This window comes from Eurytemora carolleeae, unplaced genomic scaffold (genome assembly GCF_000591075.1).
Source record: "Eurytemora carolleeae unplaced genomic scaffold, Eaff_2.0 scaffold260, whole genome shotgun sequence".
Classification (NCBI taxonomy): Eukaryota; Metazoa; Arthropoda; class Copepoda; order Calanoida; family Temoridae; genus Eurytemora; species Eurytemora carolleeae.
Window position 1 is genome coordinate 320,345 of NW_019396613.1, and position 15,161 is coordinate 335,505.

The 15,161-nt window shown below is 32.7% G+C and overlaps 1 protein-coding gene across 1 annotated transcript; it reads right to left on the reverse strand.

Moving 5' to 3' along the window:
• Positions 1-341: 341 nt before the first annotated feature.
• On the reverse strand, positions 342-14,835 carry LOC111706306 (uncharacterized protein DKFZp434B061). Its single transcript, XM_023479148.1, has 22 exons — positions 14,788-14,835; positions 14,274-14,319; positions 13,948-14,024; positions 12,204-12,323; positions 11,985-12,043; positions 10,534-10,720; positions 8,487-8,541; positions 8,355-8,383; positions 8,193-8,267; positions 7,927-7,980; positions 7,423-7,653; positions 6,521-7,345; positions 6,226-6,293; positions 6,065-6,161; positions 5,618-5,746; positions 4,867-4,933; positions 4,412-4,476; positions 4,097-4,252; positions 3,330-3,368; positions 2,051-2,138; positions 1,161-1,235; positions 342-431 (listed from the first exon to the last, which is right to left on the reverse strand). Exons 4-22 carry the CDS (start codon positions 12,221-12,223, stop codon positions 357-359), a joined length of 2,394 nt encoding a protein of 797 aa, XP_023334916.1. The 5' UTR covers positions 12,224-12,323; positions 13,948-14,024; positions 14,274-14,319; positions 14,788-14,835; the 3' UTR covers positions 342-356.
• Between the last annotated feature and the right edge of the window lie 326 nt (positions 14,836-15,161).

Here is a 15,161-nt window from a genome sequence, read left to right on the forward strand (position 1 = left end):
CACCGGCTAGTCCTGTCCATAGAACTAGGTGCAGTACAAACTAGGACTGGAAAGGTTGACCCAGCTCGGAAATTCAAATGTACAACGGCTGCCCTTGGTCGACAAATACAAACAAACTTCTGAACTTTTGAAGAGGAAATTGTGTAATTTGTCATTTACAGGACAAAATTGTGAAATTTTTATTATTTTAGATTGCATCTTCTAGCTTGGTTGTGTTCTTAATTAAGAATTCGTGTATGTTTATGTATATTTAATAATGTGAATGTACATTCTTTTTAAAGATAATGCTGAGGAAACTTACTTTAGGTATCGCTAGATTAATTCACTATTTTTAATTCTTGCAATTGATGTTTTTTCTATCTTTTGAGAATCATGAGGTATAAAATAATTATTTCGTTACCTTTTTCATTTCTTTTCTCCTCAATCAGACCCTTTAAATGAGAAAGGAATTGAGTTTTTGGCACAAACACAAATTTTATAATCCCTTTATCTTTGCAAATCAACGTCGTAGACCTCAGATATTTCAAAATAGGAATTCTATTAGATCCAAAGAGAATAGAATAGTAGAGTGGAATTTACTAGAAAAAGTGTAAAACGGCCATTTTGTTGTACTGTTTCCATACTACAGGTGTACTTCACATATTTATGCTATCTAACCTTTTGGGCCCTGGAATATCATTTTATAGAAAATCTAAAATTATTGTTAAAAGAAACCCAAATTATGAAATAGGCTGGTTTCACAATTGACCAATGATCATTTCACATAAACTCTATGCCTTTCACTTTACAAACGATGATTTTCCGTTATAACTATAAATCAAATGATATGTTTTATTCACCTAATTCATTATAAAGTTTAACGGCTTTCAAAAATTCGAAATTGAAATGAATAGTCTAGGGAACATATTGTATTAATGTACTCTACTGCATATAATTTGTGAACATTTACATGATTTGTACACTTTGAACTCCCTTTCAGGCTGAAATGGACTGAAAAAATTCAAACCGAGAGATTTATTAAATTCCCCTCTAATATATATTTTATTCTCTATGATTAGATCAAATAATCAAAATCTTAAATATCAAAGGTTTAGACCAGCAGGTTGCAAAATCATTGGGGTTAGGAAATCTGTGTTTGTGGCAAAGACTCAATTCCTTACCTGGCAAAGTTTTCCTTGAAGTTCTTCTACCATTGGAATACTACTCAACTCTTCCTCTAGGCTCTGAACTTTTTTCTAAACAATTCTCAATTTACTTTTTATTTTAAAAACTTTTCTCCACCTTAATCAGGAATAACTAAGGTTTAAAGATTAAAGATTCTAATTTATTATAACTAATTATAACACTGTTATTTTGGTTCGCAGTGTTATAAAGTTTTTGGACAGAAATTTTCTCTTCATCGAGAAGGTTCAAGCCTTTTCAGAGCTTCAGCAAGGGACAAAATATAATCTAAAAAGGCGAGAACCTGTGATATATAGAAATTTAAGTCCAAAACTTTATAGCACGTCGTACCAAAATAATATTGTTAAAGGTAATTTCATGAAACGTTTGTGTACTTACATATTTCAATGGCTATTTCAAGATCAAATAAGCTTTGAAACAAATCAGAAGTCAAAAAATAAAGTTGATTTCAATTTTATTTTCATTTCAATTGAAAAAAATATATTTTGAAAATATCCTAATTTTTTGGGAGAAAATCTGGGAACCAATCAAAACTTTATAGCACGTTCATTATGAAATTCACGATGAAGTGAGGAAGAATGATTAAGTACACAATAGTTTCATAAAAATTATCTTCTCAGCAAGTTAATTTAAAATATTTAGTAAAATATTGATAATTTTATTACAAATTATAAACCCTTACTCCAGATTAGATTAATAATGGTCACTTTGGACCTATAGTGTGTGAAGTATTATTTTATTCTATTTAAACCTTTAAATCTTCAGGTTCCAAGGATAGACCTTCAATAATGACAGATTGTCTACGGATTGTAGAATGTGGATCTATTGGACCTATAGTGTGTGAAGTATTATTTTATTCTATTTGAACCTTTAAATCTTCAGCTTCCATGGATAGACCTTCAATAATGACAGATTGTCTACGGATTGTAGAATGTGGATCTCGCACTTCATCATCCCTTGAAAAAAATTTTAAAATTTAAAAAACTCAAATTTTCTAAATTCCTATATCTTTGCAACCCGATGGTGAAAACAGTTAATATTGCAAGCCTAAATTATTTGATCTAACAGATTTCATAGTATGAATTTTCAAAGGTCTACGTCATAAGGTTGCAAAGATATAAAGGGATTTGAAAATCAGAGTTTTTGGCAAATACTCAACTCATTTGTTTTATAAGAATACATAGCAAGAGCGCATAAATTATTGTCTTGAAATTTATTTAAAAGCTTATGACAGCTGTTATGCTTTATCATTGGCCTGCACAAAAAGAAAGCTGCTGAGATGTTCGCAGCTTCAAATGGTTGAGTACGATTTATGAAAATGTATCATAAGTTTTTTTGATAATTCTAAAGAAACTGCTTTTTTATTTTTTATACAAGGTAAATAGATAGTCCTTAAATATGAAGGACAGTAATTGATATATTAAACTCGTTTTTTTCCGCGGCATTTGATGTTAAATATGTTGAGAATACGACATTATAAAAAACTCTAGCTATGAATTTATATATCTGGGATTCACTGTAAAAAAATGGAAAATGGAAAAACGATGATTATAACAGTGTAAGAAAGGGAAACATTTAGAATTCACGTGTAGAATGACGTCTACAAAAATCCCCTCTTCTTTAAATGTTCATGTTAACCAATGATAAGGAGTCTGTACAATTCCCCTGTACAAACTACTTGCTTTTCTTAAACTATGCCAAAATGTGATCCTTACAGGAAATATAGGCAATAAATGAACCAAAACGAACCAACTTTTTATATAAAATAAGTCCAAGGGAAAGTAAAACAGCATAACATCCCGCTACAGTATACTGAGTCGGGATATAATATATATATAATAATATACACCCACAAAGGATGAGACTTCAGAGTCGATTGTACGGAATTTATTTATTCTGTTTTCTTGCATTCAGGGTTCCTAGTTGGCCAAAACAGGTTTATTTTTGTATTACTCAATTGAATGCAGAAAACGAAAATTTAGCCATAAATTATCATATTTTTAGAGTTTTGGGTCGTCTTTACAGTCTCATCCATTGTGAGTAACATAGCATATATATATATATATATATGATTAATTAATTCATTATATTTATATATATCATTATACAATATATATTAAAGAGTTGGGATAAAATATTTCTCTGACCTGTCCTTATTCTCTCTACTCCTGGATGTGCTGTTAGTACTGAGACCAGATTTAATAAATAATGAGAAGTAGTTGAACCGCGTAGATGTAGTTGAACCATATAGACATAGTTAAATCGTGTAGATACATTTAACTGTGTAGACGCAGTTAAACCGCATTGACTATGTTGAACCAAGTGGACGCAGTTGAACCGAGTAGACTAGGTTAGTATTAATAATGGGTCCTTTACTACTACTTACATTTACGCCGATAGACTACATGGAACAATGTAAACGTAGTTGAACCACATAGATAGGTTGAACCATGTAGACGTAGTTGAACCACGTTTACTACATTGAAGCACATAGACGTAGTTGAACTGGGTAGACAATGTTGACTGCGAAGACTACATTGAACCATGCAGAAGTTGTTGAACCTCGTAGACTATGTTGAACCGCCTAGACTACTTTGAACCATGTAGACTGCGTTGAACAACATAGACTATGTTGAACCACGTAGACTACGTTGAACCACATAGACTATGTTACACCATCTAAACTATGTTGAACCTCGTGGACTACGTTGAACCACATCGTGGACTACGTTGAACCACATAGACTTCATTGAACCACATAGACTACGTTGAACCAAATAGATTATGTTGAACCGCATAGACTACGTTGAACCGCATTGAATATTTGAATCGTGTTAACTATGTTGAATCACTGGGTCAAGCTGAAAAGGTTCAACTTGGTCTTTGTAGTTAAACTATTGATTAAATCTGGTTCCTAGTTATGCTTACTATTGACTCTGCTCTTGCAGAATCATCCAGATCTTCTCTATCCTCAACTCTTTCATCATCATCATCATCATAATCATCCTTAGTAACATCTGTAACATTGCGCTTCTCGATCTCATCATTAACAGATTTCTCTTTTGGTTTCCTGAAAATGTTTTCAGAGACGTTTATTTTGAATACAATTTGACAATTTGACAATGTTAATGGGTTTTATACTATTATATCTAAATTTCTGCAATAAAAATTAAAAAAATAAATATGTTAAAAAACATCTTTTCATTTTATTTCTTGTCGCTGTTTTTACCTGAGAGAAAGGAGAAGAGTTTGTAATGAATCTCTGCTGGCTGTGTTGAACTGAAAGGTCTGTTTCTAAACATTATTTGATTCTTGAGGATAAAATATGAAAACAGATTTGTAAACTATCTAACTATCTAACATAAATTACATTCCTAGAATAATTTAAGATTTCCTAGATAAATTTTGGATTTCGTAGATTAATTTTAGAATTTCTAGATCAATTTCAGATTTCCTAGATTAATTTTAGACTTTCCAGATTAATTTCAGATTTCCTAGATAAAATTTAGGTTTCCTAGATTAATTTCAGATTTCCTAGATTAAAGTTTGATTTCCTAGATTAAATTTAGATTTCCTAGATTAATTTTAGATTTCCTAAATTACTTATAGATTTTCAAGAATAATTACAAGATTTCTATGATAAATTTTAGATTTTCAAATTAATTATGGCTTTAGATAACTTGCCTCTGTATCCGTATGATTTGGTTGTTTACCATCTGAACCTGAGTTATTTGAAACACTATCTAGATTCCTAGATATACATATATATATAAATATATATATTTGAAACACTATCTAGATTCCTAGATATACATATATATATATACATATTTATATTTGAAACACTATCTAGATTCCTAGATATATATAGAAAACAAAAGTAGAGTCTGTATGATCAAATTGTAACGAGCCTAAAACAATATTTATACTTTGTGTTTTTGTAAAATTTTGATGGTTTTCAATTTTTAATTTAAGTGTAAATTTTTATTAAATGAGGGGAGGGTGGCAGGAAATTTTTAAAGGGATCTTTTTTGTTTTATTAGTAAAGGAACTGAGGTTTTGCAACAAATTCAATATTTCTAATCCCTTTGTGACCTGAGCTGAAAACTTTTGAATGGTGGATATCGGGATTAATGCTTAATCCACTCTTTTTCTTAATCTCGAGATTAAATATTGCTTGTTCTCCTCTCATTTTTAATCTCCAGATTAATTATCCGATCAGGATTAAGGATATCCCATTCAAAAGTTTTCAGCTCTGATAGTGTGGACCTTTCATTTTCAAACTTACGCTATCTTTTCTAGTAGAAATATCATAGGCTTACAACATAGGGTTGCAAAGATATAGGGATTAGAAAATTTGAGTTTGTTTGAAAAACTCAATTCATTCAAAATCATAAAACTGCGAATTTGGTTGGGACAACATTTTTTCCCTTACCGTTTCTTTAAATCCAGATTAGAAGCTTCAGTGCTATCATATTCTGTTTTATTTCCAATCTCAATTCTCTCATTACTCTTGGCACTTGGGGGCTGCAGGATGGATGCTACAGAATTTGATGAAATTGATCTGAAATTAGAAACCGGATTGTGGTTTACCACTTCTAGTTCAAGCATTTTAAATTTGATCTCATAAGTCTATGTACAGTGGAACTCATACAACTATGGAATAGAAAGAAATGGTAAGACTCAAATTATTAATTTAAACAGTCCAATGAACAGTCCAATGTTCAGTCTTCACAGGCCCATTTCACTTAATACCGTGATTTTTAGGCTCCATGTATAATCTTTTGCTTGTGAACAACATCAAATGCACACAACATATTTCTGCCTATTCCACAATTTTATGGATCTCACTGTATATATATTTCAATATTTTAGCTGAGACCTGAGTAGCTCAAGTGGGATATCTTGTGTTTGCTGTTGGTCCAAGTTCAGGATTTGAAATGTTTCTCTTACATAGACCACGCACTGTGCTCCACCACCTGCATTCAATCCGGATAAGATTTGGTATCTTCATAATTGAATTTTAATCTATCAATCATATACCTGTATCGGGCAGAAACATTTCTTCTTTTCTTTTAGTGACTATGTTGTTACTATGAGGGGTCTTGCTTCTAAAAAAAAAGTTTTATTTTGAGTTCTTTGAATCTCCTTGCTTCCCAACAGGATTGTATCGCAATAATGAGAATAATGAGTGGGATTAAATGAAAAGCTTTCACCCTCACGGCAATCAATTTGTTACAATCTTATATTGGGGAAGTTGTACCTGAGACCTTTCCTCCCTTTCCTCTTAAGAGAAAATTTTTAGTTGCCAATCTGATCACAAATTTAATGTTCGTACCTTTTCTGAGAATGCTTGCTTGATGTTGAAGACCTTAAACTTGCTATGGATGATCTTCGACTGCTTGGTGAACCTCCTCTTTTAGATGCTGGTGAACTAGCTCTTGATGAAACCTCTGTTGCTGGCCTTACACTTACAGGTGATTCTTGCATTCTAATTGGTTGAGTCTTCAGAGGGGATCCATTCCTACTACTGCTGTATTCCTGTGATCTCAACCTATCTGTCCTCTCAGATACATATCTTGAAGAAGATTTGTAACTTGAAGAGGTATACGAAGAGGCAGGGGATGGATCTCTGCTTGATAGGGATGAATAAGCATGTGGGAATTTATTAGGAGAGCTGTGCCTACTGGATTTTGAGACATAATCAGAGGGATAATGAACCGGTGAATTATAATGGCTGGACCTAGCAGAATATGATGGAGTATATCCTCTGTTAGGAGAGGCATTTCTGCTGGATCGAGCAGAATGTGATGGAGTATATGCTCTGTTAGGAGAGGCATTTCTGCTGGATCGAGCAGAATGCGATGGAGTATATTCTCTGTTCGGAGAGGCATTTCTGCTGGATCTAACAGAATGTGATGGAGTATATCCTCTGTTAGGAGAGGCATTTCTGCTGGATCGAGCAGAATGCGAGGGAGTATATCTAGATGGGGACACATGTCTGCTTGATCTAGCAGAATATACAGAGTTGCCACTGCTAACTGGAGAAGTGTTTCTGCTGGACTGAACACTAAGAGGGTTGGAATAATGGGAATAGCTCGGCACAGAATCTCTGGAGTAGTTTTTAGTTGACGGTCTTATTAACTCAAGGCTGTCATCATATCTAATAAAACAATGAAAAATTTTAAGAATAATGATTTCACCAAAGCCTGCAGTGCAAAGGATGTATATGGAATGTACCTGTTTTGCTCTGGAAATACTCTGCTTGTTCTAATTTGGGAAGAAGAATTTGGACTGCCATGTCTGCTCTGACTATCTAGAGTTCCCCCTCGACTAGTATGCTCCGGACTGGTCCTTCTACTTGATCTTTCCGAAGAATATCTGCTTTGAGTTTCAGATCTTCGAGGAGCACTTGATTGATTGGTAGATCTGGTTGGAGAGTTTCTACAGCTGTAGGAACCAACAAACTTCCTGTATAATGAGAAATCATGTTAGAGAGATAGAAACAATTATGCCATCCTTAATTTAGAGCTATGTTGACGCCCCATAATTGGTCGATGGTCTACAAAATGGACGATTCAACCAATTTCAGGTCTGGATTTTTCTAACTGCGTCCAAAAGAAATCCTTATTAAACGGACTGGAATTGTCACCTAACAAACTTTAAGCATATTGAATTAAAAAAAACTTTGACCTCTTGACTAAACTTTTTCTCAACCAAAAGTGCTTAGAGTAATTTACTGACCTACTAGGTGCTGGTGATGATACAGGTGAGGCACACAGGGAGGAAGAAGGATATCTAAAGAAATAGGGTAAATTGTGCTTCATAATTATGATTGGAACTTGCAGGGGTTTAATCGAACCAATTTTATGCAAAAAGTACCCGTTCAACTTTATTGTACCAAATAGTTGTTAGATTTAAATCCCAATCATATTTATACAAAGATACACATTTAGTTTCGTGAATATTGGAGAGAATATCTTGATTAATTTCCCTGAAAATATTCTCACCTTTTTAATAATGATTCTCTTGACTCTGTAAAAGCCAGGTTTTGAGAGCTTGAGCTCAAATTTTCTAGAGATTCCCTGGAATTGTGGTCCAATTTACTACATAATTCATGTAAAATGGAAACAAGGAATTAAGTTAGAATTTCAAAATGGATAAGATGTTACCTAATTGTACCAGATATTTGTCTGTTTGCCTGAAATTAATATTGTTGAACACTTGTGACGTAGAATTTTTGTAACATATTTAATTTTTCTATTTGCAGAACTTTCACATTTTTCAAATTTCACATTTTTTACCTTGAGTAATCTGCAATTTCTTGGCAAGGAGTAGGCCGAGGATAAATAAGGGTATCTAGAAAGTTTTTAATTCATGGTAAACATCTGAGGGATTAAAAATCAAATTTCTAACTTTTTAAATTGGGGCAAATTTTTTACTGCATGGCAATGAGATTGGTATATCGAATTTTTCAATATGCATAAGAAGCATAAAAAGTTGTGTAAACTATTTTCAGACTGATGGGGATGAACTTTCTAAAAAAATCATTACATTGTTTTCAGAATTGAAATTAAACAAAATCAAATTGACCTAATGAATACTTTGCGAGAATTGGCTAATACTGATTAACTGAGATTATTATTGAAAATAAAAAGGTCGTTTTTTATTACCAAGGCAGCTGTGTGTCGACAGCAACTGCAAAATATTTTGGGGAATACCATTGACAATTTTGGGAATATCACTAAAAATTTTGGGAATATCACTGAAAATTTTGGGAATATCACTGAGAATTTTGGGAACATCACTGAAAATTTTGGGAATTCACTAAAAATTTTAGGAATATCACTAAACATTTTGGGAATATCACTGAGAATTTTAGGAACATCACTGAAAATTTTGGGAGTATCACTAAAAATTTTGGGAATATCACAAAATTTTTTGGGAATATCACTAAACATTTTAGGATTATCACTAAAAAATTTGGAAATATCACTTTAAATTTTGGAAATATCACTAAACATTTTGGGAATATCACTAAAAATTTTGGGAATATCACTGACAATTTTGGCTCATATCACGGCCCGCTTATAGATATGATTCTATCTATCTATCTACACTGAACTCGGCCACAGTACAAATTTTATTTTGGTAATTTTTTCCATGGGCCTACCAGCTGATATAGCAAACCGGACCCTAGATTTGTTGTGTTTATTTTAGGGGCATATTTATGTTTTTTTTTAATGTTTCTTTTATACAATTTTTTATCTTTTATTATTCAAAATAGATTTTTTTTTGTTTACAAAGAATTAATATCTGAAGGAAAGTTCAGGGTCCATAGAGTAGGAAAGTTGTACAGCTGTGTTGATAAACAGTGCGCCCTGTGATGTATGAACATGAGGTACTGCAGTGTAATATCAAGTGAAAATAATAGTACTTTTCAAGATAAAATCTTTTTTTCGTTCCCGAAAAAAGACCTAAGAGTAGTATGGTTTACAAGCCAACCTTCCTCCTGGAATCCGAAAAAATGGAGTGTGATATGCTCAGACCATTTTTCTCCTGATGACCTTAATAGGGTTTCTAAAAGACTACGACCTGGAGCCATACCATCCTCTAACCCCCAGTCATCAGCAATTCAAGGTAATATGTGATTCAATTTTTGTTTTAAAAAGTTCGATAAATGTGAACTTTTTTTGATTTTGACGAAAAATGTTATATTCATTTTTAAACTTCTTTAAAAATTAAAAGATTTGTGTGACTGTACAGTGTACATATAGGTAANCTTCGCCCCCCCCCCCACCTTCTTACTCTTAGTCAATAATATATTTATTATTTTGAATCCTCAGTATTAATTAAGTTAAAGCCTTTAAAAAGGTCGGGGGGCAACGATAATTAAGCTATCTTTGAAATAAAGTTTAAACATTGAAAACTACACAAGGGACTAAAACAAACCATCCCCCGCACCTTCTAAAATTCAGTGGAATATAACTGTTTGGCTATATAAGAAAGAAATTATGCAAGAGCTGGTCCAGGGTCCATTGTCTGCTAGAACTCCAATGTACTGCATAACACCCCACCCAGAAAATTACATCGAAACTCGTCTATGATCCATCCATTTTATTATATATCCGTGGCTCATATAACGTGGCTGGCCTACTTTTAAGCAGTTAGAGCAAGTTGTACAGTTGTACAGTATACTATAGATAGTAAGCCAAGACGGTTCACCAAATCAATCATCTACTTCTAGCGACAGTAATATGATATACTCGAACATAATCTTTGTTCTTTTTAAATGCTTTTAGTAAATTTGATAATAATAATATTATTTTCAGATTTCTTAACATGGTGTACCTGAATTGTGTAAGGTTGTCAGAGCTTGCATCTGGTGATCCCTGATTCATGGTCTCTAACCTTCGGCTAGGGGTCCCAGGCTCTTGATCCATGGTCCCTAATCTCCTGCTAGGGGTCCTAGAACTCCTTGTATCAGGTCTCCTTGATGGCAAGGTATCCCATAACCTCTCTGTGCTACCATTCCCTTCTAAAATTAAAAGTATCTGTATGTTTACAATAGGATATACACTGTCTTAAACATACTTACTCATCGTTGCACCAGTCATATGAGAGTGTGCACATTCAGAGCAGTGCTATGCAAAGTCTGACCAGTGCTATGCAGAGGGACCCTCTCAGACCCGAATTGAGAAGGTCTAGAGCTACTCTGCATAGCACTGGTCCAAATGCGTACGCTCTCATCTAACTGGTGATAAGTAAGTATATTTAAAACAGTGTTAATATATTTAGTTAGACCTAATCAAGGTATGTTTACAAAAGGTAGGGGGATAGGGTACACAATTGACTATGCATTTGTAAAATATAAACATATCCTCCTCTACCTTAAATATACATACATAACTTGAAACTATAATAAAACATCATTCATTTAACGCACATTGTTTCAATTCATGCAACTAGGTTGCACAATGCACATAGACCGGTCCCAATCTATTATTATCATTACTGTTTTGAATATTTTGCAGTTGACATGTTTAAAAGATTCGAATTGCTTTTGGTGTACAGGGTTACCCTCAAAGAATAAAATTTCAAAGACGACTGTAGACAATATATTTAGTCCTTTACGTTCATGGTTCCCTCCAGCTAGCTATAAACTTTTTTCTTTGCCAAACCATGCAATACATACCTACTTCTTCAGATTAAACAGTTCAGGTGGATATTCAAGTCTTATTATTTGTGACTAACCCTGTTTATGGAGTGGGTACAAAATGTTGATTATCAAAACCTCGATTATCAAAGTGTCGAATAAAAAAAACATTGATGATTCGAAACATCCACTGTTACAAAACGTCTAATAACAAAACGTTGAAATTACAAAACGTCAAATACTACTAAACCTTGACTGCTACAAAATGTTGACTGAATTGCTAAATAGCGTGAAAATATCAGTTAAAATCAGCATTCAACATTTAAGAGGCCACAGCGCTTGGCCCCCTAGCCACAGCCCCCTCTAACCTAACCTAACCCAACATAATGTTACATTTTGAAACTATCAACGTTTTGTAGTAGTCTATGATTTGTAAATTTGTTGTAGTCGACGTTTTGTAGTGTTCAACATTTTGTAATTTAGTCATTTTGAAGCAGTTAACGTTTTGAAGAAGTAGACGTTTTGTTATTTAACATTTTGTAGTAGTCAACGTTTTGTAGTAATTGACGTTCTGTATCATCGACGTTTTGTTATTCAACGTTTTGATAATCAAAGTTTTGAACCCACTCCCTGTTTATATTTCTACCTAAAGATGAAGTTGTTCTAGTGGAGTTTACCAAGTGAAGACCATTTCCTTGTTGGTATCTGCTCATGGAGATAAATTGATTTTGATGTGCTCGTCCCGTTATAAAACGGAAAGTTTCAAATACCAATGGGCTTACACTGTTATGTGATAAAGATATCGGGATTAGAAAATTAGAGTTTAAGGCTATTTACAAGATTTACTCAGACCCAATTTTCATTCCTGTTGCTGTTATTAGGCATCCTGGCTCCATCTTGCTCCCTCCTAGCCCCTCCCTCCTCTTGCCAGAGACTTGAACTCCTTGCTGATAAATCTGAACGCCGGGATGGAGTACCTCCATACCTTAAAATCATTCGATCAATCATACGATCCATTATTCGATCCATTATTTGATCAAGTATTTAATCAATCATTCAATCAATCATTTGATCAATCAAATTGATCAACCATTCGATCAATCATTCAATCAATCATTTGACCAATCATTCGATCAATCATTTGATCAATTATTTGATCAATCATTCAATCTATCATTCAATCTATCATTCAATCTATCATTCAATCATTCATTCCATAACTTAGTTGGTTTACTAAGTCAGCCTTTTAGAACTGTTCTCCCTAGATCTGGGCCCCTTAAGTTTGTCCCCCCCTAGGTCGGTTTTCTCTAGGTCTAGTAATTTTTCTCTTAGAGAAAGGTTTCCTCTCGCTCAGTTTCTACTACAGTTTCTCTTAAAGGGACTTTAGGCGTAATTTCAAGTGTAACTTCTTTTCAAAGAAGGGGAATGCCCGATTTACACAGGTATACTTGTAGTAAATGCCCTACTTCATAAAAGTCTTTCAGAGCCGTATCAATCAAGGTACAACTCAATCCCTCTCGTTGGTCTACAAGGGATAAGATCTAATCAGTTCAATAACACTTGCTATCAATGTCAATCCGAACAAGATTTATCTTTACCAATGCTTCACTTTCAATGTCAATCCGAACAAGATTTATCTTTACCAATGCTTTACTATCAATGTCAATCCGAGCATGATTTATCTGTACCAATGCTTCACTATCAATGTCAATCCGTACACTATTTACCTGTACCAATGCTTCACTATCAATGTCAATCCGAACAAGATTTATCTTTACCAATGCTTTACTATCAATGTCAATCCGGGCACAATTTATCTGTACCAATGCTTTAATATCAATGTCAATCCGGACACAATTTATCTGTACCAATGCTTTACTACCAATGTCAATCCGCACACAATTTATCTGTACCAATGCTTCACTATCATTGTCAATCCGGACACAATTTATCTGTACCAATGCTTTAATATCAATGTCAATCCGGACACGATTTATCTGTACCAATGCTTTACTACCAATGTCAATCCTCACACAATTTATCTGTACCAATGCTTCACTATCAATTCCCAATCTATATTTATTTTTCAAGAAGGGGATTTAGGACACTTCTCATTAACTAACCATGAAGTAATTACTCTCACACAGTAATCAAAACGGAGTCTAATTCCAACTGAATGTATCTTGTGTTCTATCTTACAAGTTAAGCTAATCAACGTAATTAATTACAAGTTTTACAACGTAATATACAAGTGTAGATAAGCTAATCACAAAACAAGTTTGACCGTAGTTATTTACAGAAGTAATTAGGTTAGGTTAATTGCAATATATGATAATTTATTATATTATATAATATAGATACCGCTATAATATATTAAACTTTGTTTTTTTAAAGTTAAGACATGATTATCCCATTTATTCTAGATCATTCAAAGCTTTTAAGGGTACCGTTGTATAAATCGGAGATGCCACACTTTTCTACAATCTCTTTAAGTCTGGAATTTAAAGTCTGTTCCTTGGTCGGTTTCTTCAATGTTTGTGTCCACCTAGGTCGGTTTCTTCAATGTTCGTGTCCATCTAGGTTTTTTCTTAGGTTCGTTAATATTTTACCTTCTAGTTTCATTGGAGGGAATATCGTCGTTAGGTTCTTTATAGAAATTCGGAGACTCAGGACGGGATAGACTGGCCTATAAAAGAGTGAAAATAAAAAATTTAAAATTTATCCTAAAAAACAAATTTCTTATCACTTTCTATTTCCGCAAAAACTGCATCTATCAAATGAATTATTATTTACTAGCAGTTTAAAATACTGGAAACATTAGAAGGTTCCAATTTTTACCTCTTAATCTTCATTTTCCCTCCATTTTCAAAAATAATTGATTTTTATCAACAAGTTGAATTTGATTTAATTGAAATTGATAATTTGATGTAAATACCTGATATCTAGCTAGTGAGGCACTGATAGCATCTGATTTCTTATCTCTACATTCATTTATTTATTCATTTATTAATTTATTCTTTTATTCATTTATACATTTATTCATTTATTCATTTATTTATTTTTTCGTTTATTCATTTATTAATTTATTCATTTATTCAGGCATTCATTTATTCATTTAGTTATTCATTTATTCATTTATTTATTTATTTATTTGTTCATTTATTCATTTTGTCACTTATTCATTAATTCGTTTATTCATTTATTTATTAATTCATTTATTCACCTTCCTTCTTCCTACATTTTATTTATTCATTCATTCATTTAGACAATTTTTTTTTAAAGATATCAATATTTGAGTGAGATTTGTTTTAACAAGTAAATAATATATAATATCAACGTTTTTTAAAAAAAAATTTTTATTTTCTTGTTAAAACAAATCGCGTTGAAATAAATATTTAAATCATAAATATTTGAATATCTTTAATTTCTAATTTGAATAAAATAAATTCCTAACAGGTGAAGTGGGTAGTTTAGAAGAAGGCCTGTACGGTCTGGAGAAAATATTTGTGAAAATACAGGGTTACCCAGATAGCATGAAACATTTGACCATAACTTTTATAATATGACTATCTAAAGGTTGAATTTTGTATTTAATTTAGTTTTTTAAATGTTTGTTAACTGACAAAGAAAGAAACAAGTGTTCAACTGCAGCAATTTGAGAAAAATGACAAAATGAATTTCATAAAATCTCATTTTTCGTGGGTAACCCTGTAATTGATCTTGGAACAAAATATAAAACAAGGTGTCGATATGAAACCCATGCATCCACGGTTTAGAAGAATAAAAAATGTTTAATATTATTTCCCCCTTTCCCTGGTTCTTT